At 41.1% G+C, this 26840-nt stretch overlaps 1 protein-coding gene across 12 annotated transcripts in view; it reads left to right on the top strand.

Moving 5' to 3' along the window:
* The window catches only part of LOC122530934 (mucin-19-like), a 35713-nt gene extending 24739 nt beyond the window's left edge, over window positions 1-10974 (top strand). For 3 of the 12 annotated variants that reach the window (XM_043658356.1, XM_043658355.1, XM_043658354.1), the window contains 10 exons: window positions 1408-1553; window positions 1630-1802; window positions 3764-4034; window positions 4155-4277; window positions 4371-4541; window positions 4837-4997; window positions 5065-5318; window positions 5395-7440; window positions 7520-9168; window positions 9244-10974. In XM_043658356.1, the coding sequence (XP_043514291.1) occupies window positions 1408-1553; window positions 1630-1802; window positions 3764-4034; window positions 4155-4277; window positions 4371-4541; window positions 4837-4997; window positions 5065-5318; window positions 5395-7440; window positions 7520-9168; window positions 9244-10284 (6035 nt within the window). In that variant the 3' untranslated portion in view covers window positions 10285-10974. The remainder of the gene's footprint in view (window positions 1-1407; window positions 1554-1629; window positions 1803-3763; window positions 4035-4154; window positions 4278-4370; window positions 4542-4836; window positions 4998-5064; window positions 5319-5394; window positions 7441-7519; window positions 9169-9243) is intronic. The other 9 variants (XM_043658361.1, XM_043658366.1, XM_043658357.1 and 6 more) reach the window with 9 other exon arrangements.
* The last annotated feature ends 15866 nt before the right edge of the window (window positions 10975-26840 follow it).

The raw sequence follows: 26840 nt of genomic DNA, 5'->3' as shown, positions 1-26840 counted from the left end.
AAATTTAGCTTGGAGGTTTATCGAGGTGAATTTGGCTGATTCTATCAGAAAATAATAATTAACAGAAAGTTATTCTACGCGCGAAAATAATGTAGAAACTTGAAATAATATTGTAATGTAAAAACGTCAAAGATGTCGAATAAAATTTTTTCATCTTGAGAAAATTTATTAAGCATACTTGAACGTGGTTAGTTCTAGATGCATCGGAAAATAATAATTATCCTACGCGCGAAAATAGATAAAAAAACGTAGAATAAAATTTAGCTTGGAGGTTTATCGAGGTGAATTTGGCTGATTCTATCAGAAAATAATAATTAACAGAAAGTTATTCTACGCGTGAAAATAATGTAGAAACTTGAAATAATATGGTAATGTAAAAACGTCAAAGATGTCGAATAAAATTTTTTCATCTTGAGAAAATTTATTAAGCATACTTGAACGTGGCTAGTTCTAGATGCATCGGAAAATAATAATTATCCTACGCGCGAAAATAGATAAAAAAACGTAGAATAAAATTTAGCTTGGAGGTTTATCGAGGTGAATTTGGCTGATTCTATCAGAAAATAATAATTAACAGAAAGTTATTCTACGCGCGAAAATAATGTAGAAACTTGAAATAATATTGTAATGTAAAAAACGTCAAAGATGTCGAATAAAATATTTTCATCTTGAGAAAATTTATTAAGCATACTTGAACGTGGTTAGTTCTAGATGCATCGGAAAATAATAATTATCCTACGCGCGAAAATAGATGAAAAACATAGAATAAAATTTTTTCTTAAATCTGAAGCTTTAGAAAAAACAAAAGTGGACTTTGAATTGAGCTAAAAAATCGCCATGGCGATTGAGAAATTTTCAAACTCGTTTTTCGTCCGAAACGAAACGAAGCTGCGGAAGACTCTGAGATAGATTAAACATCTCAGAAAAAAAATTGCCACCGTAATGACGATACGGTTACGAAAGGGCTGCTAATAGGAAGTCATTTTTAGAAACAGTCACTGTCACCGTCCAATTAGAAAAATACGTGAAAGTCCACGATTAATTGTACGGCGTGGACGAAGATTTCGTTTCACCGAACGGCATCTCGTGTCGGCCGCGTTGATTGTACAACTAGATTGGCAATCACGTGGAAAGGAAGCCGGAACTTCTCGCGGACAGTTCTTTTACGACAGCAGATACTATCCTTATGAAACGTGTCTTACTGTTAGGCCTGGTTTTTAGGGGTTTTCTACCTTGGGAAGCGTGAAAAATCACGGTGATTTAAAAGGGGAAATATGTGGAAGCAAGATTCCAAGAAAACAGGGAACAATGTAAACAATGATGGCAATTGCGAGAGGTATCTTTTTTTTTTTTTTGTTACGCAAGTATTTTTTTATTTCGTACGTTTTTTTTCTTCTCGTTTTTTAGAATTCGAGGGCTTTCAGAAGTCGTTGAAGAAGATCAGTCCGTGGTTGCAGTTCGTGGTTTCCGTGGACGATCCTGGGAGAACGCTGAGGACTTCCGGTACCGTTCGTCAAGAGATCATCGCTCGTTTGATGGGAGTTTTGAAAGAGGCAATTATCGTTCCTACTGTTTTCTACTGTCGTATCCGACGACTCGTTTCTGAAGAATCCTGCTCAATTTCCACAGATCGACGGAGTCGAATTGAACGTGACTGCCGGATCGAAGGAACGTCTGGTGCACTTTGTGAAGGGTTTGAAAGACGAACTGGTGAGAAAATCGTACGACAGTAGACTGTTCTTGGTTCTACCGACAAACTCGGAGGAACTGGCCAAACAGTTCGATCTAAAGGAATTGACCAAGTAAGAATTGTTCATATCCGCTCAATTGCAACTAATTCAAAATCCAAAAACGGCAACTCGCCAGTCTGGAAAAGCTCTGACCACGCCGATATCAAAGAGTGATCAAAGTAACGAATGTAACTTCAGTAATTTCAACTTTCCACAACTTCTGAACTTGCGTCACAATCGCTGCCTCTCGAGAATACACGCCTAACCCAGACCTAAGCCAGATGCGTTCTACGAATCAACGTGTTGCGTACGTGTTTTAATCTCATAAATTATTGACCGGCGAGTTAAGTAAAAACAGATTCAGTAGAATCTATCCGTCCATGTTCGGCGTGTCTGCCTAACCTTGTGCCAGTTGTCGACTCAGTAGATCAGGTAGGTCAGGAATGCCGCGATGCACTATTTGATCAAACGACTCGCCGAGACGGATTTTCACGCGTCTTCTAATTGACAGAATGATCTGATACAATAGAGTCGTCGTATCGTTGAACTTCTTTCTATTGAATATGGATGAGGGATCGCGACGCGACGAACGAGAGAATGCGTACGAGTCAAATCGACGAGATTACGATTTACGAGGGAACGTTCTTATGCGAAACGACCCTCCTTTGTACGCGTTTCATTGCTAATGAAATTCTGAGATCAATGCTTTCTCATCTCGTATAATTTCTTTTGTACGAATCGACGACTGATGGCTCAATTTCGAGAACTCGAAGCCGTGACATTAAATATTCAGATCAGAGATCTAAATGAGTAAATTCTAGACCAATTGATGGCGAACCTATGACCCGCGGGTCAGACACTGATTTTTATAGTCAGGCGTTGATTTTTATAAACTTATCGTCATATATATAAAAGAATTTTAATTATTTTTCGAACCCCTCTTTTCAAAAATGTTAAGAAAATTAACATATATATATACTCGTCATATATATAAAAGAATATAACGTCATATATATAAAAGAATTTTAATTATTTTTCGAATCCCTCTTTTCAAAAAATGTTAAGAAAGTTAACATATATATACTCGTCATATATATATAAAAGAATATAACGTCATGTATATAAAAGAATTTTAATTATTTTTCGAACCTCTCTTTTTAAAAAATGTTAAGAAAGTGTTCGGTTAGTGCTTAAAAGTGAAAAATAAATGCATAATTGTGTTTTATGGAGGATTTACGACTTGGTTATGTATACATATAAGTATTTTAAGTCTTAAATGTTATACGAGTTAGTTGTGTCCAAAAAATTTTATACAGCGCTTACGATTAAACGGATGTAAGAAACACACTAGATCCCATTCTCCAGAATGGGTAGCTTTGCTGGTTTTTTATATAATAAAAGAGACAATAGACAATAAAAAATATTAAGAAGTAAAGTATATATATCTAATGTATAGTGCAGGGGTGACTGGGCATAATGTCACTCCTTTTATATCAATTTTTTGACGTCGATATTTATTTTTTGCTCTTCACTTGCAAAAGTAAAAGTTGTAAAACAAAAAGGAAACGTAAACTTTTTAGAGGATTATAAAAGTGAGAATCAAAAAAAAGTAGTTTTTAACCATCCTTCCCTCCCCCTTTCCAAGTGACGCCACTGACTTGATGACTCACGAGCTAGTACTAAAAAAAATAATGAACAAAATTTGACCCACTTCTCAAAAAGGTTCGCCGTCACTGTCCTAAACAAACGATGTTTGTGATATTCGCACGTAATACACGCGATGTTATGGGTGTTCCAAGCAATTCTTCAAAATGAATGAGAGTTTTGTAGAAACGAACACGTTTCGCGATGATTCATAGGGTTCGATGAATCGACTGGAGATTTCTATTTCACCTCTATATATATATTTCTTTTCACCTCTCTATTTTTATTGCACTTTTCATCGCTAAGAAATCTGTAAAAAAAAAAAAAAGAAATAAAAAGAATGTACCGACGAGGAACAAAAGCCTGATGTTTCTTGCTTTCACCGACAGGTATGTGGATCTGTTCACCGTCCCGACGCACTATTTGATCGAAGATGACGCGACCCGTCGCACTTTTCATCCGTCACGATTGATGGGCCTCTTCGACATGTTCAACGCCGACAGTTTGATCGACTTGATCAGCGGATTAGGCGTGCCTAAGAGGAAGATCCTGATATCGTTGCCGGCCAGCGCGTACAAGTTCACGCTGAAGGATCAGGACGACAATGCCCCCGGGGCGCCGGCCGAGGAGATCCAGCCGGTTATCGTTGATCAGAAAGAGGTGCGAAACGGATAATTCTTAAGAACAGAGTTTACTTGCGATTAAAAAAACTGTTGTTGACGGACGAATGGTGATTATTCAGGATTTTTCCACGATTAAAATTGTCGATGACTGTTTCAGCTATGCGATTTAATGAACAAAGGTGAATGGACAGTGGAGAGGGACGAAGATCTTACCGCTCCTTACGCGTTCAAAGATAAAACGTGGATCGCCTTCGAAGACAGGATATCGGTTTCTATAAAAGTAGGGAATTTTCACTTTTGTCGTCGAATTCTGATTTGGACGATTCAATTGGCGAATTGTTATTATTATTATTATTTTTTTTTTTTTTTTTAGGGAAAGTACGCTCTGATCCGAGAGCTTCCTGGATTGGCTGTTCACGGCGTCGAGAACGACTTTAAAACAAAGTGCGGGATACCTCTCACGCACGAGGTTCACCGCTCGTTCTCGAGTTTCAAGAGGAAATCGAGGGCCGCCGTTTTGAACTCTTTGGAAGATGATTTACACGTAGGTTAAAGAAATTCAACTTATTGTTAAATGTCTAGTGGTTGAAGAATTGAAATCTTCATCAGCACGCCACCTTTCGGTGAATGGTCTGGATCGCGGCTACGTATCGGTCGATGGCAATGTCCAACGCTATTCAAATCGATTCTAATTTCGACTAATAGAAGACTGAGAAATTATTCAAAATAAATTACCACGCTTTACGAATTTACACACAACTGACGTCCAGCAACGCGTTCCTTCATTAGCGTGAGCCTTGTAAAATGTCGATCAATACCAGAATTACTTTCAATTCCAGCAAACCGAGCTCGAGTATTCGACCAAAGTCAAGTCATCCGATTTCCGAGTGGTCCGCGTCGTGGACACCGAGGGACACATCAGAGTGGTTCGAGAGAACACGCAGACAGAGTTCACTTGCTCCAGGCAGGGCTACTTCGTCCACCCGAAGAGTTGCAACAGGTACGTCGCTGTCGTTGCAAATATTCTTTTCGTTGCAACGAAAATTTTCCTATCTCTCATCCTGCAGATTCTATCGATGTGTCAAATTCAACCAAGAAGTGGAGGACTACTCCGTGTTCGAGTTCGATTGTCCAGCAGGTCTGTCGTTCGACGAGCGTACCGAAGTCTGCGTTTGGCCAGGATCTCTGCCTGAAGGGTCACCGTGTCCAGGAAGCAGCGAAATCGCGCCAGTGCCTCGAGTGAGGTTCGAGTGCCCTTCCAAATCTGGCTACTACGCGGATCCACAAAATCCTCGTTGGTTCTTCGCCTGCGTCGATCTAGGTTTACATCATTTCAGTTGAACAATCTCTCGGCCTTGTTTGTTATTTGAAACATTAACTTGAAACTCTGACGACAGGAGGGCCCGAAATAACGGCTTACGAATTCCGTTGCCCGTTCGGTTTGATCTTCGACGAGCAAAAGTTGATTTGCGAGTGGCCGTGGTTGGTACCGGGCTACTCCGATACCGCTTACACGAGATCGGAATACTACGGCACTGGCACTACCGCGGGTACTGGTGGATACTATACAGGAGAATTACCTTATGGTTACGCGGGAAGCAAGAGTGGAGGAGGGTATACTGGTTCGACGGTTGCCACTGGATCAGGATTTTCTGGAGCAGCTGGAGTTAGAGGATCACCGTTTGGACAAGGAACAGGATATGCTGGATCAGCAGGAGCCAGTCATGGAACATCGTACAGTGGTCAAGGATCCGGTGCATACACTGGAACAACTGCAAGTGGCTACTCTGGAATAGGAGCAATCGATCATGGAACTTCTTATACTGGTCAGGGATCTGGTGTGTATTCTGAAACGATTGGAAGTGGATACTCTGGAGCAGGAACTGCGCACGGAACTTCATACACTGGCCAAGGATCGGGTGTATATTCTGGAACACCTGGAAGTGGATATTCTGGAGCAGGAGTTACACACGGAACTTCATATACTGGTCAAGGATCAGGAAGTGGATATTCTGGCACAGGAGCTACGCAAGGAACTTCATACACTGGCCCAGGATCGGGTGTATATTCTGGAACACCTGGAAGTGGATACTCTGGAGCAGGAGCTACACACGGTACTTCATACACTGGCCAAGGATCAAGTATATATTCTGGATCACCTGGAAGTGGATATTCTGGAGCAGGAGTTACACACGGAACTTCATATACTAGTCAAGGATCGGGAAGTGGATATTCTGGCACAGGAGCTACGCAAGGAACTTCTTTCATTGGTCAAGGATCAGGTGTATATTCTGGATCACCTGGAAGTGGATATTCTGGAGCAGGAGTTACACACGGAACTTCATATACTGGTCAAGGATCAGGAAGTGGATATTCTGGCACAGGAGCTACGCAAGGAACTTCTTTCACTGGTCAAGGATCGAGTGTATATTCTGGAGCAACTGGAAGTGGATACTCTGGAGCAGGAGCTACGCAAGGAACTTCATACACTGGCCCAGGATCGGGTGTATATTCTGGAACACCTGGAAGTGGATATTCTGGAGCAGGAGTTACACACGGAACTTCATATACTGGTCAAGGATCAGGAAGTGGATATTCTGGCACAGGAGCTACGCAAGGAACTTCTTTCACTGGTCAAGGATCGAGTGTATATTCTGGAGCAACTGGAAGTGGATACTCTGGAGCAGAAGCTACGCAAGGAACTTCATACACTGGCCCAGGATCGGGTGTATATTCTGGAACACCTGGAAGTGGATACTCTGGAGCAGGAGCCACACATGGAACTTCATATACTGGTCAAGGATCGAGTGTATATTCTGGAGCAGGAGGGTTTGGACATGAAACTTCAGGATCCGGTATATACTCTGGAACAACTGGAAGTGGATATTCCGGAGCAGGAGGAGTTACACATGAAACATCATATACTAACCAAGGAACAACTGGAAGTGGATATTCCGGTTCAGGAGCTGATCATGGATATTCAGGAACTGGAACAAGCTACAGTGAAACAGGACATTATGGAGGATCTCGAGGTAAAGAATATTCAGGAGGAACGATTGGCACTGGATACACAGGAGTTGGAAGCATTGGACATGTAGGAACGACTGGATCTGTTGCACCTGGTCAAGGATATACGGGAAAAGGTTTCGTCGGTCACGACACTAGTGCTGGAGGATATTCAGCAACGAAGGGAGGATCTACTGGAGGATACGCTGGAACCAGTAGTGGAACTCACATTATTGATCACACTGGATCAGGAGGTTATCCCGGCTCGACAGGATCTTCCGCTGGAATTGGCTATTCCGGAACTGGTTCCGCAGGCATAACTGGATATTCCGGACAGACATTTGGTTCTGGTCAATCACAAACGCCAGTTTATCCTTCCTCTGGTGCACCTGGAACTGGATTAGAACACGGTGTAACCGACATATATTCACAGACACGTAAGTTCATTCTACAACTTATCTCTGATCGGACCAAATGAAAATATGTTCAATTAAAAATATCTCGTTTAATTTACAGCTCGACCCCTTTTCGCGGATAAGCCTCAGACACCAACCTGCGTTACTATCAATTGTTATGGATTTTCTCAACCGTCAGATGGTCAGACCATTGTAACAGGCTACGTTCCAAGCCACGGAGCTACTGGGACGAACATTTACCAAGGCACAACTGGATTTTCCAGAGGCTTAAACGCCACTTTTGGCAGTCACGTACCTTCCATTGGAGGTGTAACGTATTACGGAGGCGTTACGCCTACCGGTAGCTTTGGAGTTGCGACAGATACAGGTGGTATCGTAACAGGACACGGCATCCAAGGATCGATTATCACTGGAGACTCCACTCCAGGGACACTCATCAGCCACGGAGGCGCTTCTGGCACTGTTTTCACAAGTTCTTCGAATCAAGGCAGCATAACAACCGGGGAAAATCATCCTGGATACACGAAAACTGGTCCTGGGTCGCCTGGATACGTGATCAGTGACGGAGTGAAAACTCTGTTCCCGGGTTCAGCCAGTCCTGGAACGACGATATACGGAACACCTGCACCCGGTGTCGTAGTAGCTGAAACACCTTTACCTGCAACTGTCATAAGGGGTCAACCGAGTCCTGGAATAGTCCTCACGGGACAGACAGTTCCTGGAGTGTCTATCGGTGGATCTATCGTGCCAGGAACAGTCGTTAGCTCCTCGGCAGACTTTGCACACGGTGGTTTAGATTTCTCGACCCCAGGATCGCCGTTTGGAACAAAGATTGGAACCACACCGTCGACCTTCGATACCGGTTACAAGACCAACGAGTACCACGATAACGGAGGACGCGGTACCATTAGATTTAACAACGGCGACGTGACCACCAAGTACACGGAGAACGATATTCCAGATTACAGGCCAACCGGTGGCGCGATTCCTCCAGATACTCTTCTTCCAGGAAGGAAAGGTCCCGGTGCTATTTCTACTGGATTCACTAAAACTGGACCTACCAAAACAGGTTTCACGACTGCTACTTTGGGCGCTGGTGGTAGTTACGTGATTAGCACTGGAAGAACAAGTCCTGCTCCGAATCCTGACCACATTGGCGCGAAAGCTTTCGAAGGTAATGTGGCGGGATACACGAAATCGTCCACCGAAAGCAGCGCCAACGCTTACACGGGAGCAACTTCCACGTACAGACCAAACAATTTAGGCTATTCTTATCCTACGCCCAGCATTCCGTTCGACACGGGAGTCACGAAGAATTTGCCCATTTCTTCGACAGAGAGCGGCGTCGTTGGTATAACTACTCCAACGCCGTTCTTAAGCGTCGATATATACAACACACCGAAATTCGGCGAGATTACCGGTTCGCCCACAGTTGCGAGCACGTACCCAAGGCCAAGCGGTTTCACGCGAGCACCGACTGCAACTAGTACACCCTTGCTCTACACCACTGGACCACTGGAGAATTACAAAACGACCGTCTTCGAAGCGGCTAGGATCCCTGTTACTGTTTCTACGGTTCAACCACTGATCGACACTGGATACAAGACTGTAGTATCACCCACACAAGTGCCTGTGACCATAAGTCGAGACAAATTTGGTACTGGGCCTGAGTTTAGAACAACGACCTCTCGACCTGGTGGAACAACTGTGTTTAAAGTATCGTCAAAGTATCCTGTTGGGGAACCACAGGTATAATATCACTTTTTAATTTTTAGCTCTGTTGTTGTATAGGATTTACTGCAATTCCTGTATGAAACATTTTAGTACGACTATGGACCTACCACTCCATCACCAGCCATTGGAGTAACTTACGGAATACCATTCTCATTGCCCGGTGTCAGCTATCAACAATCAACGCCGCTTCCATCTGGTTCGCCTACGAACGTGGCGATTGGCAGAGAGGAAGTTGGAAAGCTCGTTACCAACTACAACAGAGGCACCACCAAATACGTTCCGAGCCAATTCGACGATGGTTACGCGATCAGTCGACAGAATTATGGCTCGTCGACGACGACTTACTCTGCAGGATACTCCAGGTCATCTTCTCTCACAACGTATCAGACAACCGACAAGTCCACGGCCGTTGGACGAGGCAAAGTGATCGTGAAGTGGAGCGATCTGCACCCTATCCTCCTGGGGAAACTAGGAGCCGAATGTACGTGCAGAGGGGATCCTTTCGCAAATCTCAGAGGTCCTGGCTCCAAGCTGATCAACTCGTCCAAGGGTAAGGTGGACTTGTCCAACTACGACGAGTCAGAGATCTACGTGGACCTTGAAAAGGAAGGCTCCTACGAGTCTCAAGATTACCAAGTAACCAATCACGAGTCGTCATCGTCGTTGTCGTCGAAGCAACCGGTCAAGATCTACAACGAACTCTCACAAGCTATAGGGGCCACGAGCACTCAAGCTCCATCGTTCGCTTACCTGCCGAGCGTTGGATCTAGCTCCTCGGGATTCACTGCCAATTTCAGATCATCTGCCAAGAGTCTGAGCCAGGGTAAACGCCTAGCCGTGGAACGTTCCGTCGTGGATGCTCCTGATGACGATTCCAGTTCCGATCGTTCCGAAGAGACAGACGCCTCGGAGGAGATCATCGACGGAAGCGCCCATTGCGCGAGACCGGGTCTCTTCAGACACCCTAACTTCTGCAACAAGTTCTACGCCTGCCATTGGGACGAATGGAAGAAGAGGTTCACCCTTCACGTGTTCAAATGCCCCGTGCATTTGACTTTCGACAAGGCAGCGGCCGCTTGCAACTGGCCCAGCATGGGCCCCGCTTGTCAGGACGATAATTTGTTAGTTTAGACGGCTCGCCAGCACTTATCGATCTCGCGCGTCGCGGGCTTCTCTCGGTTCTCCATTGAGACATTGGCAATGAAAATTTGAACGCGGAGAGAAGTTCATTGATCGATCTTGGTCTAATTTTTCGGGCTGTTGTTTTAACTGCTTTAAATGTCGAGAGGTCTCTTATTTAATTAGTCTCCTTCGATCGTGTTTCCCAATTTTTCTTAACATTTATTGTATTTCTATCGGAAATTTTAATTTACTTTCAATATTCTTCAAAGTTTTAAATCTACGTTTTCAATGTCGTTCGTATTTAAAATATTGGTCACGCTGAATGGCTGAACAGGCTGTGTAAATCGCTCGACAAGACACACGGAGCTGACGATTAATTGTAACGCGGTAACGGTTCGCGTTCGGTTTCTTTTCCGCAGTTGAAACACGCGGAACGGAGAGAGAATGGCGACAGAGAGGAAGAAAGATCCAGAGGAGGATCGAGGCGCCGCGGCGCGAAAGCACACTGTCCGGAGTGAAAGTCAAGCTGCTGTGCTCGCGCGAGAAGTCGATGGTGCGTGCGATTCGACGTCCGAGAATCGTTGTACATAACGTGGCCTACTCTTCCAAATTTGTACATAACGACGAGTTGTTAACTTCTAAAAAAAAAAAAAAAAAAAAAAAAAACAGGGAAGAAATTGGATATCTTTAAAACTTGATCGAAACAAAAACCAGAAAACTGGCGAAGCTGATTCCAAAAACTAGCCTCAAATTAATTTTCTAATTGGCTAATTATCGTCTCTGTTGATCGTCGTTGATTTAATTGCTTCTTATAACTGTGAAAAGAGGATCATTGGCGAACTTGTGTTTGTATATATATATGTATTAGTGATATCGGTATCGACAACGCGGTCCGCACAATTGATTTATCCCTTGAATTCGTTCACTTTCTTTTTCGGGTTTCTTGTGTTTCCTACCGGGAAGCCAACCTTGAATATTCTTTACGCACTCTACTTGGGCTTGCCTCGATTCCGTGTTCATCTCGTTCCTATCTCTACTCACCGTTTCCTCGCTTCCTCTCGATGCAATTATTATTTATTTTTGCCGCTTGTTACATTATTGTACTAGAAATTAAGGGTATAGTACATCACGACGGAAATCCTTGCGGGGTCAACGATCGTTTTCCTTTTTTTTTTTTTCTTTTTTTTTTTTTTCCTTCAACCGTCGTCCACAGTTTCGCTCTTGGTATATACTCCAGATCGCTGCGATAAAGCTCTGAAAGCTCGAAATAAATTATTCGAGGCGCCTGCGTGTGCCCCGCTATACGATAATTTACACGCTCCGCGAGCGAAAGAGTTGCTCTTCGACGTTTCGCCCGCGCACACGCACGTCGTGGTTGTTGCATTTTCCGGGGGGATCCGTGCACGCGCGGAGAATTCAGTTGACCGTATTATTTCTGAATGTGAGCGATGCGTGACAGCTCGGAAATACCGTGGCGCTGGTGGAGAGGAGTGGAGGGGAGAGGAGAGGAGGGGTGACGCGTCGCGTTTAACGTGGCGCGTCCCACCGTCGTCAAACAATACAGTCATTAGCGACGTTGTAACGTTGACGCTAATTATTCGCCCGCAATTTCGGCTTTTTCGTCCGATCCTCTCCCCCGGTGTAACGAATGTGCCGAAAGTACGCACGTATCCCCGAGAGTGGGGCAGTTTAGGTTACACCACCGTAAAATGTTGTTGCGTTCGTCGCGCTCTCTCCTCTCCCACCGTGCCCCGTCCCCTCTCCGCCTGCCCCCTGATGGGCCGTAGCAAATAACGCAGCGAACGAATCAACGTTAACGAGCTGTTTCATCGAATTTGTTATTAACATTTGCCCGTGGGTCACGCATTTGCCCGAATTTACGCAGCGACGAAATCGCAGTGAAATCACGTGGATTCTAGTCCGAGTGGCGGATGTATTTACGTTGGGCTATCGCTCGATGTTTTATAATTTGTAGAACTGTCTCTCGAGGCGTTGTTCCGTATTGGGTGGAAAGAAACAGTTTGATGGAGATACGTGTAAAGAACCTTGACCTTGAATTTCAAGGTCAAAGTTTTCTTTCTTTTTTTTTTTTTTTTTGCATTGTATTCTACTCGTCACGAAGGTGGAACTTTTTCAAGGAAGGTGGCAACCTGACAGTTTTCTTGGAAAATGGCAAGAAAATTTCGTAATCATTTGACAGCGTGGGTGCTAACTTCATGGTCCTGGACGCGTGGACGTTTATTGTACGTGATTTTCGTATTAGGTTACATTCGATTTATCATAATTGTAGCATCAGTGTAAGTTTAGATAACCAAATGATAAAACTAACTGTTAATATTATTGGAAATATAAACATTATGTAGTGTAGACATTCAATATTGACGTCCAGAACTATAAAGTCGCTGTTAGTATCTAATCGAAGGTTAGAAATTATCGAATAGAATTCATTTATGATAGCCACGGATAAACTTTTCTTTTCACCCTGTACATAGTTGTATGAAAAACACGCAGTTGTATGGAAAAGAACATCAATGAGTTTGAAAACTCCGAAAAGAATAATCTTGGAAGAAATTATAAAAATATTCTTACCAGTTATTGACCGCTAAATTTCGATACTATTCATGTTGGATAATCATTCGTTTCAAGGTAAAAAATTTTATTTTTATACTTATCATAAAGGTGCCTAATAGTCCTCTTAAAAAAGAGTGCGTGCGTCCTCACAGCGACTTTATGGTTATGGACGTGTTTATTATCCATTTTATGTAATTTTCGAAATTAAGTTTCGCTAACATTTGACTTATCATAGTTGTCAACATCAGTGCGTGTCTAAATAACTAATTGTTAACGTTATTCGAAATATAAACATTACGTAATATAGATCAGAACCATAAAGTCGCTGTTAAGTGATTGAGAAACTTTTTGCTATTTTTCAAAAGAACTATTAGGTTGCGACCTATGGTTCCTTGAAAAAATTTTACCTTCGTGATGAGTAGAATACAAAAAAAAATTTTTTTTTAGTTAAACCTGATCCAGAACTATAAAGTCGCTGTTAGAACTTTCTTGCCATTTTTCAAGAGAATTATTAGGTTGCGATCTGTGGTTCCTTCGTGATGAGTAGAATACAAAAAGAAATTTTCTTGCAGTTAAATCTGTTCCAGAACCATAAAGTCGCTGTTAGAACTTTCTTGCCATTTTTCAAGAGAACTATTAGATTGCGATCTATGGTTCCTTGGAAAAATTTTACCTTCGTGATGAGTAGAATCCAAAAAGAATTTTTTTTGCAGTTGAACCTGATCCAGAACCATAAAGTCGCTGTTAGGACTTTTTGGCCATTTTTCAAGAGAACTATTAGATTACGATCTGTGGTTTCTTGGAAAAATTTTACCTTCGTGATGAGTAGAATACAATGCAAAAAAATTTTGACCTTGACATTCAAGTCAAAACGACAAGTTCCTCATATGCATTGCCATCAAATCGAAGGTGTAGAATTCATCTATGATAGACATGGACAAACATCTCTTCCCACCCTGTACTTTGATCTATACTAGTGTTGGATGATGAAGCCAACCAGGCCCGACAATATTGGTTCAGTGCTAACACTGACAATGAGTCAGTAATAGTCCTCCTAAAGTGACCTGCAAACTCATGATCTCAAAGTCATCCGAAGAGGACAAATCCATACTAATTTATACCAAAGTATAAGTACCATTAACAAATCCATACTAATATATACCAAATATATATGTACCATATAAATACCATATAAACAGTCGCTAATAATTTCGATGTCGATGCAAAACCAACTTTAAACACACATACAAAAGAAATCACAATCTGTCCGGAGGTATTCGTTTCCCCAGAAACGAAATTTACATAGTAATTAAACGCGAACACGCGTTCGATTAATTTCCCATCGACCAGTTTCGGTCGTTCGCTTCTATTAATTACACGCGTATTTACGCTTTATAAATTTTTCTGGAAAACAAACGCCGAGGTAATTATTCCACGAAGCCCTTGTTCCAACAAATCGAACACGTTCAGCCTCGTTCGTACCTTGTTTTCGAGGACCTCTCGTTCTTACAAGGGAACACACCGAACCTGGAATCGCCGATTTTGATGAAATTTGGCATGAACGTGGTTTTTAAAAAAAAGTTCGACCCTAACCAACCGATTACTGTGAAACTCGGTACGTATCTTTGGTAAAAATTCCAGTACGGGCCGACGACGAAAGAAATCTAGTGTGAACTTTTGAAAAAAATCGATTTCTTTTTTTTTTTTGCATATTCTTAAAGGACATCGTTTCAAAAATAAATCTCTGTAAATTTACGTGTGAACTCCTAAAATTAACGAAGTTATGGTTGTTTGAAGGACTCGACGACCGGCATCATTGTTACAGCAATACTAAACTTTAAAGGCATTTTTCTGGAAACTATGTTTTTCAGAACGGTGCCCACGATATCTCAAAATCTACTTGACCAATTGACTCAAAATTTCAAGTACGCATTTAGTACATGTGTGACTATAGCCCTTACCAGAATCAACCAAAAAATTTTACTTTTTATATTTTTCTAGGCTTCCGAAGTTCAACAAAAAAACATGCAAAAATCGACAATCGAACTTCAAAGTATCGCCACTTTTTTAATTATCAACTTTTTTCTTTCGTTTTGGTACCTGCTATAGCCAAACTCATACTAATTAAGAAACATTCACGTTTTTTCATTTTCGACAAGCAGAATGGCCAGAATCATGGACACCTTTTTTAAAAGCGACTACGTTTTGAGAGTATTGCAGTGCCACTAACTTTAACCTTTTTTTGTCTCAAAAAAATTTTAAAACGTCGTTGAAACACGTACAAATAAACCTTGTCAATTTGACTGCAAAAGATAGAATAGTTAAAAAAAAAAAACGCACTTCACACCAGAATACCCCCTTGAATAGACACGTTCAGTCACTCAGTGTAACCTTCATTGGTACTGCCTGCTAGAAAGTCACAAATGGTGCCCCCTCGTTGCAAACCGAATCACAGAACCGGTGTAAAGTTTTGTCGCACGGTGACGACGCAAGAAAGCCATCAACAGGTAGCTAGGCGAAAGAGCGTCGGGGAGGTACTAGGTAGAAGTAGTCGGCCACCTTAATTAAACTTTTTCCTTTTTCTCTCTGTTTCTTTCCCTTTTCTTCTATTTTTTTCTTTTTCTTTCCCTTTTCTTTTTGGAAAGCGGCGTCGAGAGAGAAAGAGAGGCGTAGACGCGTGCGAGGAGACTACGTGGGAGGGAAGGGCGAAGGTCGGATATCGAATACGGACGGTTGCGTAGGAGTTGGGGGGAGGGGGGAGAGAGTCGCAGCACGCGCACACATGTCGGCCAGTTGCGGCAGAGGGGCGAGCATTGGAGGGGAAATGAGGTTGTGGGGAGAGTGGGGGGAGGGGAGAGGAGCGCGCGCCTCTTGCACTCGGCGCGCACTGACAGACCGACCGAAGCGGCGGAGAGCAAAGCTCGGTTGCTCGGCTCGCCAGTCGCAGTCACGAAGCGGCGCCGAGCACCACCACTCTCGGTCCCGTCGTCGTTCGCCGTCCCTCTCTCTCTATCTCTCTCTCTCTCTCTCCCCCCTCCCGTCGTTTCTTCACCACTCGGTCCGTCGTCGTTTCCTCTCGCGTGCTCGTGAAAACATTCAAGCCGAGTGCCGAAGGGAAGAGGAGACGCGTGGCTCCTCTCTTCCCTTTTTCCTCGTAAGAAACCAAAAATAAAAAAAAGAAAAAAAAAACAACGAAGGAAAGGAAAAACTGCCAAAAGGCGGTCGCGAGGCGCGCGCTCGCGCGCGATGAATCTCCCTCGCGAGCCGAGGACAAATTCCACGCGGCTATAATTAACGAAGCTCGCGCACACGCGTGATCATGCCGCCTCCCGACGAACCTGTGCTCTAACCGAGTTCTTCCACACCGCTCGCGAGGATCGGATGCGTGGCGAAACGCACAGGGCGGCGTAGGAGCGGAAGATGAATGGTCGTTGAAAGGTGGATTCGTCGCGAACGGTCACCTTGACCGTGAGAAGGAAACCGTGGCTTCCTCATTCACCGTCGGGGGGAATTAGGTCTATTCTCGTCAACGCGACGCGTGGCAACGTTCAGTTCAGTGGAAAGTGAGTGAAGACGCGCCGCGAACGTCTTCTCCGTGTTGTTGTTGTTGCTGCTGCTGCTGCTGCTGCTGTTGTTCGTTCGCACAAAGGGAGCAGTCACGAGGAGAGAACACTCGAGGTTTCGAATCTGTGACAAGTGGATCTCGCGAGTGTCGGTCGCTGTGTATGCCTCTGTGTTTCTTTGTGCGTATGCGTGTGTGCGTGTGCGTGCGTGCGTGCGTGCGTGTACAGAATTGAAAATCTTCCGGCTGCCAGCTTCGAAACACAACGGCCGTTTCGAGGCTGGTGATGCGCGAGTAGCGACGGGGAACAGAGAGGCACGGAGAGGAGAGACGCTTTCAAACCGATGAGATGACAGTGCTGTGCGTGTTGTGGGCGACCCTGTCCACCGTGGCATCCATCCTCGCCTGTTCCGGATTTTATCTGCCTTACTGGATCCAGGTGAGTCGACGCCCGGTTGTAGTACTGTTGCTCCTTTCGCCGAGTCGAGACGCGAAACACAGATTTTTAACACTGGAATCGCCAAAAGCGATCGAAACGACGAATTTGTAATTTCTTTTTCCTCCAGTTTTATGGAGGAAATTTTATGTTTCTGGATCCTAGAGTTTTAATCCTTTGCCCTCGGAAACTTTTTTTCTCTTTTTCTACGTCATCTACCAGCATCACACAGCATTGGCAATAATCATCCCGTTGAAACGGCATTCAGCGCGAAATTTTCGTCCATTGTATCTCTCCAACGTGTGATGTCGTTTAAGTTTAAGATTGTCAGCGTTCATTTCTCAAGTTTTCTACAACAACCACGGTACATAAAAAAGAAGAATAAAAAGAAAACAAAAATGATCTCTATCACTTTGTAAACTTTCGTAAGAAGCAATTGGAGAAATCTAGTTTGTGTGAATTATTAATTAGCTCACAACTGCCTCTGTCTTTTACTCTGTTCGAGTATTGTACCACGTTACTGTATCTCGCTCAACGCCAAACGTATAATCCACGTTCGTCGCAATCGTATTTACATTGTAAATAAAACAATTTTCATATTTATATTATAAAATATTTTTTTATTCTATAAAAAAGAAAATTATCAAGCTTAGATGTAAGTATAATGTCCCAAAATATATTTCGATAGTGAAGCTTGTGTTTTTCATCGTATTAATTCCTCTGCTACGAATATCGTACTCCGGTCGTCGGTAGTTTCAGTGTTAAACAATTCGTTTTTTGTCTAGAATGTTTTGGAACATTTTAAGTCTTCGATCAGTTTCGCGTTACGCCGCGATTCTTCGAAATTCAACTTGTTTGACAAATTACAAATTTTCTCCCACGTTCAGCCGAGTACAGAGATGTATACAAAGGGTTGTTCCTCTCGCCAATTTGACACGATATGGTGGCTGAATAAACATGGCAGAAATTGAAAATTTCAAGGACGTCGAAACATTCTGTTCGAGTTATCACTGCGTCGTCGAATTCACCGTTTTTTATTCGTGAATCAGAATAGAACTCCAGCAAACAATTGATTAGATCGTTTGGTCAGAATCCAAGTCCCCTAATATTCGATTCACCAAAAGTATTTACACTTTATAATACTGCTTAAAGTTGTGAGCAGTGATGCGAATTCAATTATTCCGTATCCGCGGATTTATTATTATAGCTCTAGAATAAGTCGTTTTAAAGGCTTTTTGTATCTTATTTCCAAGACTTCAAACTACTGTTTAAAACATAACAAAAAAAATCGATTTTTTTTTAAATTTCACGCTGTTTTGACCACTTAAGGGGGATTCTAGTGTTTTTTTAACTTTGTTAAGGAATTTTTTCGCAAAGAAACTATTATACCTTTTGCAGGTTTATTTGTACGTATTTCGACGACGTTTTAAAATTTTTTGGGACAAAAAAAAGTTAAATACTCTCGAACGTAGTCGCTTTAAAAAAAAAAGGTCGTCTCACGGTGTCCATGATTTCGGCCATTCTGCTTGTCGGAAATGAAAAAACGTGAATGTTCCTTAATTAGTATGAGTTTGGCTATAGCAGGTACCAAAACGAAAGAAAAAAGTTGATAATTAAAAAAGTGGCGATACTTTGAAGTTCGATTTTGTCGATTTTTGCACGTTTTTGTTAAACTTCGGAAGTCTAGAAAAATATAAAAAGTAAAATTTTTTGGTTGATTCTGGCAGAGGCTATAGTCGCGCATGTACTAAATGCGTACTTAAAATTTTGAGTCAATTGGTCAAGTAGATTTTGAGATATGCACACCGTTCTGAAAAACATAGTTTCCAGAAAAATGCTTTTAAAGTTTAGTATTGCCAGTCGTCGCGTTCTTCAAACAACCACTTTGTTAATTTTAGGAGTTCACACGTAAGGTTACAGAGATTTATTTTTGAAATGACGATGTCCTTTAAGAATATGCAAAAAAAAAGAAATCGATTTTTTTCAAAAGTTCACACTAGATTTCTTTCGTCGTCGGCCCATACTGGAATTTTTCACTATCCGTTAATTGTTAAATTAATAAAACTTTGTCCATGTTGCTCTGAAACCACGTAGGTAAAATGTTTTGTCCTATAAGAATTAGGGGCTCGTCCTAAATCGGGGATTTAACCGGGACAGCCTGCATTGTTCGAAATAAATTTCGCCGAGGTCTGTCGCGTAACAAGGCCGAGCGAGGCGAGAGATGCCGCGCGGTTCGTTACGCGACGACGTATCAATCATATATCCGGGAATTTATCGTCCATCCAAAACGAAACGAATCCCGTATGGGTTGTCCCGTAACTCACCAGGCTAAGAGTCGAGCCAGCATCCGTCAACGTGACGTTTCAATTTCTTTCGCCGAAAATTCCCACGGACAGAATTCGCTGGTACCGAGGCGAGCTTCGTTCGCGATCGCTAATCGCGAAACGAACACGCATGTCTGCGGATAAATAGCGTAACGAGCGAAAGAAAGAAAGGAAAAAAAAAAAAAAGAACAGAAAAATCGGGAGGATATTAATTGAACCGCGGTGTAGTGTGTGTGTGTGTGTGTATGTGTGTGTCGATAGCTGGACATCGATCGTTGACAACCGGGTTCTGTAAATTAAACATGCTCGTTGAATTAATAAACGACGAAGCGAAACGAGCTTCGTTGTTCCGATCATACCAGGCTGCGGTGTCAATCACCCTATGTTTTTTGCTATGTCTTTTTCTAGAGCCAGCGTAAGTTAACTTCACGTCATCACAAGATACAGTATAAATAATTTTCTGTAACACATAGTGCATGATGTTTCAATTGTTCAATGGTGCATTTTTCATTTCACGATATGTATAGTTAATCGCGACGTTCAAAATTTATTACGTCAGGTCAAAAAAAGGCAAAATTGATAGGTTAGGTTGAGAGAGGCAAAATATAGGTTAGGTTAGAAAACATTTTTCTGCCAGCAATTTGTTTACGAATTAGCGAATGAAATGTCACTTCGAATAAAATGACATAGCATTGGAAATAAATTCTGTTTAAGTGTTTCAGTTTAGCGTGAAATTTTGTTTATTGCATTTTATCTATTAATCGGCCATTATACTTTACCGCCGGTCGGTAAAGTGTAATATATGTGACGTCGTTTGGAACAATCATCAAGTACAGTGTGTAGAAATTAATGACACGTAATTTCGATCTCTTGAAAAATTTCCTTCGTCATTTGACAAACTTTCGTAAGAAGCAATAGGAAGTTTAATTTATAGTGAATTGTCCCGAATTATTAGAATAATTCGACAAGTATCACGACTGCTGCGAGAATTTCTACTTTTGACATTTTTATATTGTGATTATATTATGTCGTACAACACCATCCATTATAATTATCGGCAATTATAATATAAAAAATAAATAATATATAATGTAAAATATAAAATAAAATATATATATAAAAATAAAATAAAATAGACATATATATAAAAATATAATATAAACTATAAAATATATATATATATATAAAATATAATATAAAATATAAAATAAAATATAATATAAACTATAAAATAAAATATAAAATATAAAATATAATATAAATTATAAAATAAAATATAATATAAACTATAAAATAATATATAATATAAAATATAAAATAAAATATATATATATATAAAATATAATATAAAATTTAAAATAAAAAAAAATAAAATGTATATATATATATATATATATATATATATATATATAAATAAAATATAATATAAAATATAAAATAAAATATATGTATATATAAAAATAAAATATAATATAAAACATAAAAAAATTTTGTAATTTCAGTTGCTAGCTAAAATTAAGTCCCCTTACAAATCGAGTGCAAAAGCACCTGAACAAAGGCCTCTGCGCGAACTTTCGATCCCTGGAAAACAAAGAAAGTTAAAGAAGACGTTTCTCACTTCGTTCTTCGATAGCCATAGCGCGGTCATAAAAGCGTGTATGACGTCGTTTCCGTTCGATCGGAGGAAGCACAGGTTCCGCGAACGGGACAGGTTTGGGAGAGGAAAATCGTCTTGTCGATCGCGGCGGCGGCATTGAATTGCCGCGAAGCTCCGACAATTTCGAAGCTTCGAAACCCCGAAGCGCGAGACGACACGTCCAACCACCCGTCCAACTTGCCTGGGAACTCTATCGTTCGTGACAAGCCATATTAATGTCTCCGGGGGGGAACGGCGGGAACGTTCGCTCGACGAAACAAAGATTCGAGGAAACGTTGATAGGTTGGAGAAACTTTTCCTCCTCGCTTCCTCGCGTCGGTTTTCTTCCGTCTGCGAGCACTCGTCGTCCATTAGCCGTTCGATTGTCTGCCAACGATACGGTTTTCCACTCGAAATTAACCCATCCGCGGATCAAATTCACATCGCGAGCGACCGAAAACTGGGGCAACACGTTTGACTATTTCTCCATTGACGAAGCTCTTTCAAAAATTAAATTTCGCGCGAGAGATATTTTGATCCTCGACTTTGAACAGCGGATGTTATTAATTTACCCTGACGAGTGACTCGAAAAGCAAAGCAACACGTTTTATTATACTTCTTATCAGCGTACTCTCCAGTGACGAAGCTTTTTCAGAAATTGAATTTCGCGCGAGAGATATTTTATCCGACCTTGTCTTCAAATCATGAACATTCACAGTGGATGTTATTAATTCATCTCGTGGACAACTCAAAAAAATAAAAAAAGTGGTCTTTATTATTTCCACGAACCCCATTGAAGAAGCTTCTTCAAAAATTAAATTCCGCCCAAGAAATGTTATGCCTGATCTTTCGAACCACGAACATTAACAAGTGGATGTTATTAATTCATTTTGTGGCCGATGAAGTAATACACTTTATTATTTCTACCACGATACTCCTCGACAATAACGATCCCTTTGAAGAAGTATTTTTCGAAAATTAATATCTCTGCAAGAAATATTCTGGCTGATTCTTCGAACAATGAAAGTTTAGTGGATGTTATTAATCATTTTGTTGCACTATCGGTGCCAGAGATTGTTGTGAGTATTATATGAATATATATATATAGGTTGGATTATAGCGATAGGATAATTGTTATAAATATATTTTGATAGGAGAATTGTTATAAATATAAACATATAATAGTTATAAATTAACCATTATATATTTTATAGCAATCTGCAAAATTAAATAGTGCTCTATAAAATTACGAATTAACCATTATATATTTTATAGCAATCTATAAAATTAAATAGTACTTTATAAAATTACGAATTAACTATTATATATTTTATAGCAATCTATAAAATTAAATAGTACTCTATAAAATTACGAATTAACCATTATATATTTTATAGCAATCTATAAAATTAAATAGTGCTCTATAAAATTACGAATTAACCATTATATATTTTATAGATTTTAGCGTTAAAATTAGTATAGTGTTAATAGTATTTTATGTTACTTTTTGTTTAAATATTATCACCTACATACGATGAAGTACAATAAAATAATGACTTTGCAATTGAAGCATCTAAAAAAAAATTGAGTTTGAAAATTTCTCAAATACAAATTGAGTTTCACCAAATTCGCATTGTAGGGGCGCAAAAAACAAAAATATAAAATAAAAATTTTTCAAGGCATCGTTTTCAAGAAAATAGAGTGCGAACGTGTTTCGGTAAGAACTGCCTTTGTATTTGAAATAAACATTCTAACTCGATTTTCACGAAGACGAAGCATCTTACAGAAACAATTTAATAAACATAAAATAACCTCCTTATTTATTTTAATTATATCCCCCCCCCCGCCTCCCCCCCGTCACATCTAGAATTATTCAAATTCAAGTACGTTTGATCAATCTTCAAACTTTCAAGATTTCCTCCAGGAGCGAGAAAACTTTATCCTTTTCTTCTCGACCTATTCTTCACTTCTCCACGTAGACTCGACTCCAACTCGGTCGTGCCATCGCTCACGGGACCCTACCCTGCATATCCGTGCGTTCGTATTTTTAGAAGTATTCGAGTACCGTAGGCACGTGCCCGAGAACATCTGCTTGTTGTTTATCCGAAGAAGCGAGACGAAAAAAAAAAAGAGAGAGCGCGCGAATGTCGAGGTGTTTGCACCGTTGCAACTCAACTTGTTCGAATTGTCTCGCCACGTCCAAATCTGGAAGGTTTCTGAAGATGAAAAGATGAATCGAGTCGAAATTCTCGAGTCGAACTTTAATTTGTGTTGAAATTATAATGTTCGAACACGTGGTTGAGCTTGATTTGTTTGATGTTCAATAACGAGACTGTATAATTTTTATTGCAGCGGAAACGTACAAAGTTTTCTCTGATTCGCTACGACTTGGAAAAATTCTACTCTTTATCAACGACCGGGACTGCTCTCGATTAACGACGTAAAATTATTCTTATTAAACGACGTGAAACTCTTCTTTGATTACCAACGAGGACTATGACTACCTATCCGCTTGAGACGACCGCGAGTCTGTTTTATACCAGAGCCAGCTAAATGGATGCCCGCGGGCCCTTGTCGTCCCCACTTACCCGAGTCGCTAGCGTTACCCCCTCCACTGCCTCGTTCTCCCCACCACGTTCTCCCCCACTCTACCACTGATGGAATGGAGGGGACAGGCCTGGTGACGAGGAGTGGGGGCACGAGTCGCCAGTTAGTCACACCCGGTCTAAAAGTCATAACTCAGCGCTCTCGAGAATGTTTCTGCATTAACGTATATCGACGCTCGAAGTCTATCTCCCAGAGACGACTGACCTGATTGTCCATCAATTTTGTTGCTAACCAATCATGCATACTTGAATCGTCCACCTTCTCGTTTTCTATAGCCGTTGGAAATCGGCTCGGCAAATTGAACGCCACGTCTCGCTTCGCCGTTGGTCGTGTCGATGATTAAATTATTACGTTACTTCGAACGCGTAGACACGGGGCGTGCGGCGAGGAAGAGATTTTACGTGTAAAGCGACCGAAACTTTCTCGATATTAACGCCGCTGTTAAATAGCGAGCAACTTTCCGCTTTCCGGCCGGTGCGCGGCAAACGAAACGGCGAAACTTGGGGAACGAAGCGAAATTCAAGACTTCCCGCTCGTCGAAGCTCGTTAACCCCCACCGACCCTTACCATCTCCTCCCCCCTCCCTCCTCCTCCTCCCCCTCCCGCGTATTTGTGGCGAACGGCTCGCTAATTCTCTTCATTAACTGTTGATTTTCCCTGTGTAATTAAGTGTGATCCGATTACGCATACTGGCCGATATACGCGCTCGTGCGGATACGTAGTATATTTCGATGAACCAGCATCGCTGGGTTGACTCTCTCTCTCTCTCTCTCTCTCTCTCTCTCTCTCTCTCTCTTGCGAATAGGTTGTTAAAACCGCATCCGTCAGAGGTGGATAATTCGATTCTCCGACGTGAAGAGCCTGGCGAACGTGGACGTCGCGTTTTTTCACCCCGATTTCTCGTCGTCTTGGACTGGACCTCTGGGTTCCAGTTCGATTCACTCGGAATTTCTGGATTTATTTCCTCGTCGTCGAATACTGCGACTTGATATTTTTGTGAAAAAGTAAATTCTACGACGATAAGTTTGGACTCGTTTTTCAACGTCAAGCTACGTGGTCGATGAAAAATAAATAAAATTTAATTTTACGATTAAATAAATAGAATTTTATGATTAAATTTGATTAATAAATAAAATAATTAAATTCAAATATCCAAGTAAATAAACAAAAAATAGCAAGGACAGCCTTTTGATACTGTGCAAAGTTTTATCTTATTCAAATTATTGTCGCTAGATGATGATGTTCATTAAATTTCAAGGAAACGAGATTACTTATAGGTGCTCTTAATAAATGAAAAATATTTATTGAAATATTTTTGTGTCTCACGTGACGAATGGACAAATGAAAACACTATACTTCTCGTACTAAACGCAGCTAAAATCTTTGTTACAGCCGAACCTAATGTATTTGAAGATCGAAGTATCCCCTTTTGTACGATTTTTCTTCGTTTATTAAACTTTCAATATTGGGCATAAATTCGAGAAAATTCCAGAACGTGTTCGACTGTTCAGAATTTAAAAAAAAAATCAAGTCGCTGCAAGGGGGGGGGGGGTCTTTAATTTTTAATTAAACTTCATCAAACCTTTTCATTTTTAGTCGTTTATATATTCAGTCGTCGAAAGGAAAACTTTCCGACGTAGCATTTCCGAGAGGAGAAGAGTTCTTCACTTTTCCACCAGCCACGCAAACGGTAAGACCGTCTTCGAATAAACGGGACCGCGCGCGTTTCGAAAGTAAAGGGCTCCGGGGCTTCGTCGTTTCCCTTTGCAACATTATAACACTCCAAGTACCCCAGCATCCGAGCATTAACAATGTCCGGATGCTCGCTGCGTGTATATACTGGGCGTAATAAATCGGAGAGGCGAATTTCCACGATGAAAATATTGAGATAAAAGCAATCTTCCTCTGCCCCGGTAAGATTAATCTCGCCGCCCGAGTCAGTCGTGAATTCTCCAGCAAGAATTGCCGATTCCAGGCGCTCTCTTGGCCGCCCTTTCGATCGAGAGCGAAAAGCCGGCGGATACGTGTGCCAGCGGGTGCATTAGCATACCGACCGAGTCCCGGAAATTGGCGAATTACGGATTTTGCACGAAACAGTTTATAGGTTGCTCGCTGGCGTGGGAACGGGAGGAGTTGGGGGGGGGGGGCGTAGAGGGACACGCCGTTCCCAGGCAACGCGATTACGACGCGTAACGAACCCGTTTCGAGCCGGTGAGCAACAAACGAGTTCAACAAGTGCACTGGATCCCGACGATTCGGACGATCGGATTCACTCGGCCGAAAGAAATGTAAAGGGCACGGTCGTGGAGGGGTGGAGGGGAGGGGGACGTATTGAACGTTCGACGCGCCGCGGCTCGGCGTGTCACGTAATGACGCCCGTTTGAGCGGAATAATCGTTCAATTCGTCGGACAAGAGAAGAAAAAAAAAAAAAAAAGAAGAGAGAAAGAACGCGTTAGGTTGGAGATAACGAGAGCGTTTCGTGGAAACGCGTCGTTTCGGTGATCGAACGACGAGCGCGATTAGGATCGTTAGGATCGTTAGGATCGTCAGTTGGACTTCGACTTGAGGTGCAGCGAGTTCTTCAGTATACTTCGCGGAAGTGATTAATAAGAATTGTTTATTTGTCAGTCTGTCATCAAAGTACAGCTATACGTCTTTTTCGCAGGATAGTATATCGTAAATGAACATGATTAACGTTCATCTAGAAAAATCATAATTACAAAGGTACGCATTTTTTTAATGTTAATGTTAATATAAATTGTTTAATACAATGTTATTATTGTATTACAATATTGTTAATTATTGTTTAATACAATATTGTTAATTATTGTTTAATACAATGTTATTATTGTATTACAATGTTGTTAATTATTGTTTAATACAATGTTATTATTGTATTATAATATCTAATATTATGTTTATTATTGTTTATTATTATATATTGTTTATTATTGTTTAATACAATGTTATTATTATAATATATAATATTATGTTTAAACAAAATAGCTTTTTTGCAAAATGGTATACATTAAACTTGTTAAAAAATAAGTAATAGGTTAAAAAATAAGTAATAGTCAGAGGTATATCTGTCGAAATAAATTCCAGAGTCAAAATTTTAAGAATAGGTTTACACCCCTTCAATCCTTTGACAGTTGTCGATAAAGAAAGAATAAAATAAAATAGTGTCAAATAGTTTTCTCAAAGTTACGTTTTAAGCCAAATTTCATCAAGACGGTGACGCTTCGTTACGCTCCCTTGTAAAACAGTGAAACAACTTCCTCGAGCGAAATATTCTCCAGCATCCTCGTCACTTCACTTTATTATTTATTATTGTCTTGCAAGTTTCCGCAGTATCTTCGTCTTCATTTTGTAAATTTAAAATGTTATTATATATAGATTACATGTTATAGGTTATATATTTGGTTATA

The sequence above is a fragment of the Frieseomelitta varia genome, unplaced genomic scaffold (assembly GCF_011392965.1).
Source record: "Frieseomelitta varia isolate USP_RPSP 00005682 unplaced genomic scaffold, Fvar_1.2 scaffold_365, whole genome shotgun sequence".
NCBI classification, from domain to species: Eukaryota; Metazoa; Arthropoda; class Insecta; order Hymenoptera; family Apidae; genus Frieseomelitta; species Frieseomelitta varia.
The sequence above is the reverse complement of the archived record's forward strand: the minus strand, read 5'-3'. Positions and strand labels throughout refer to the sequence as shown.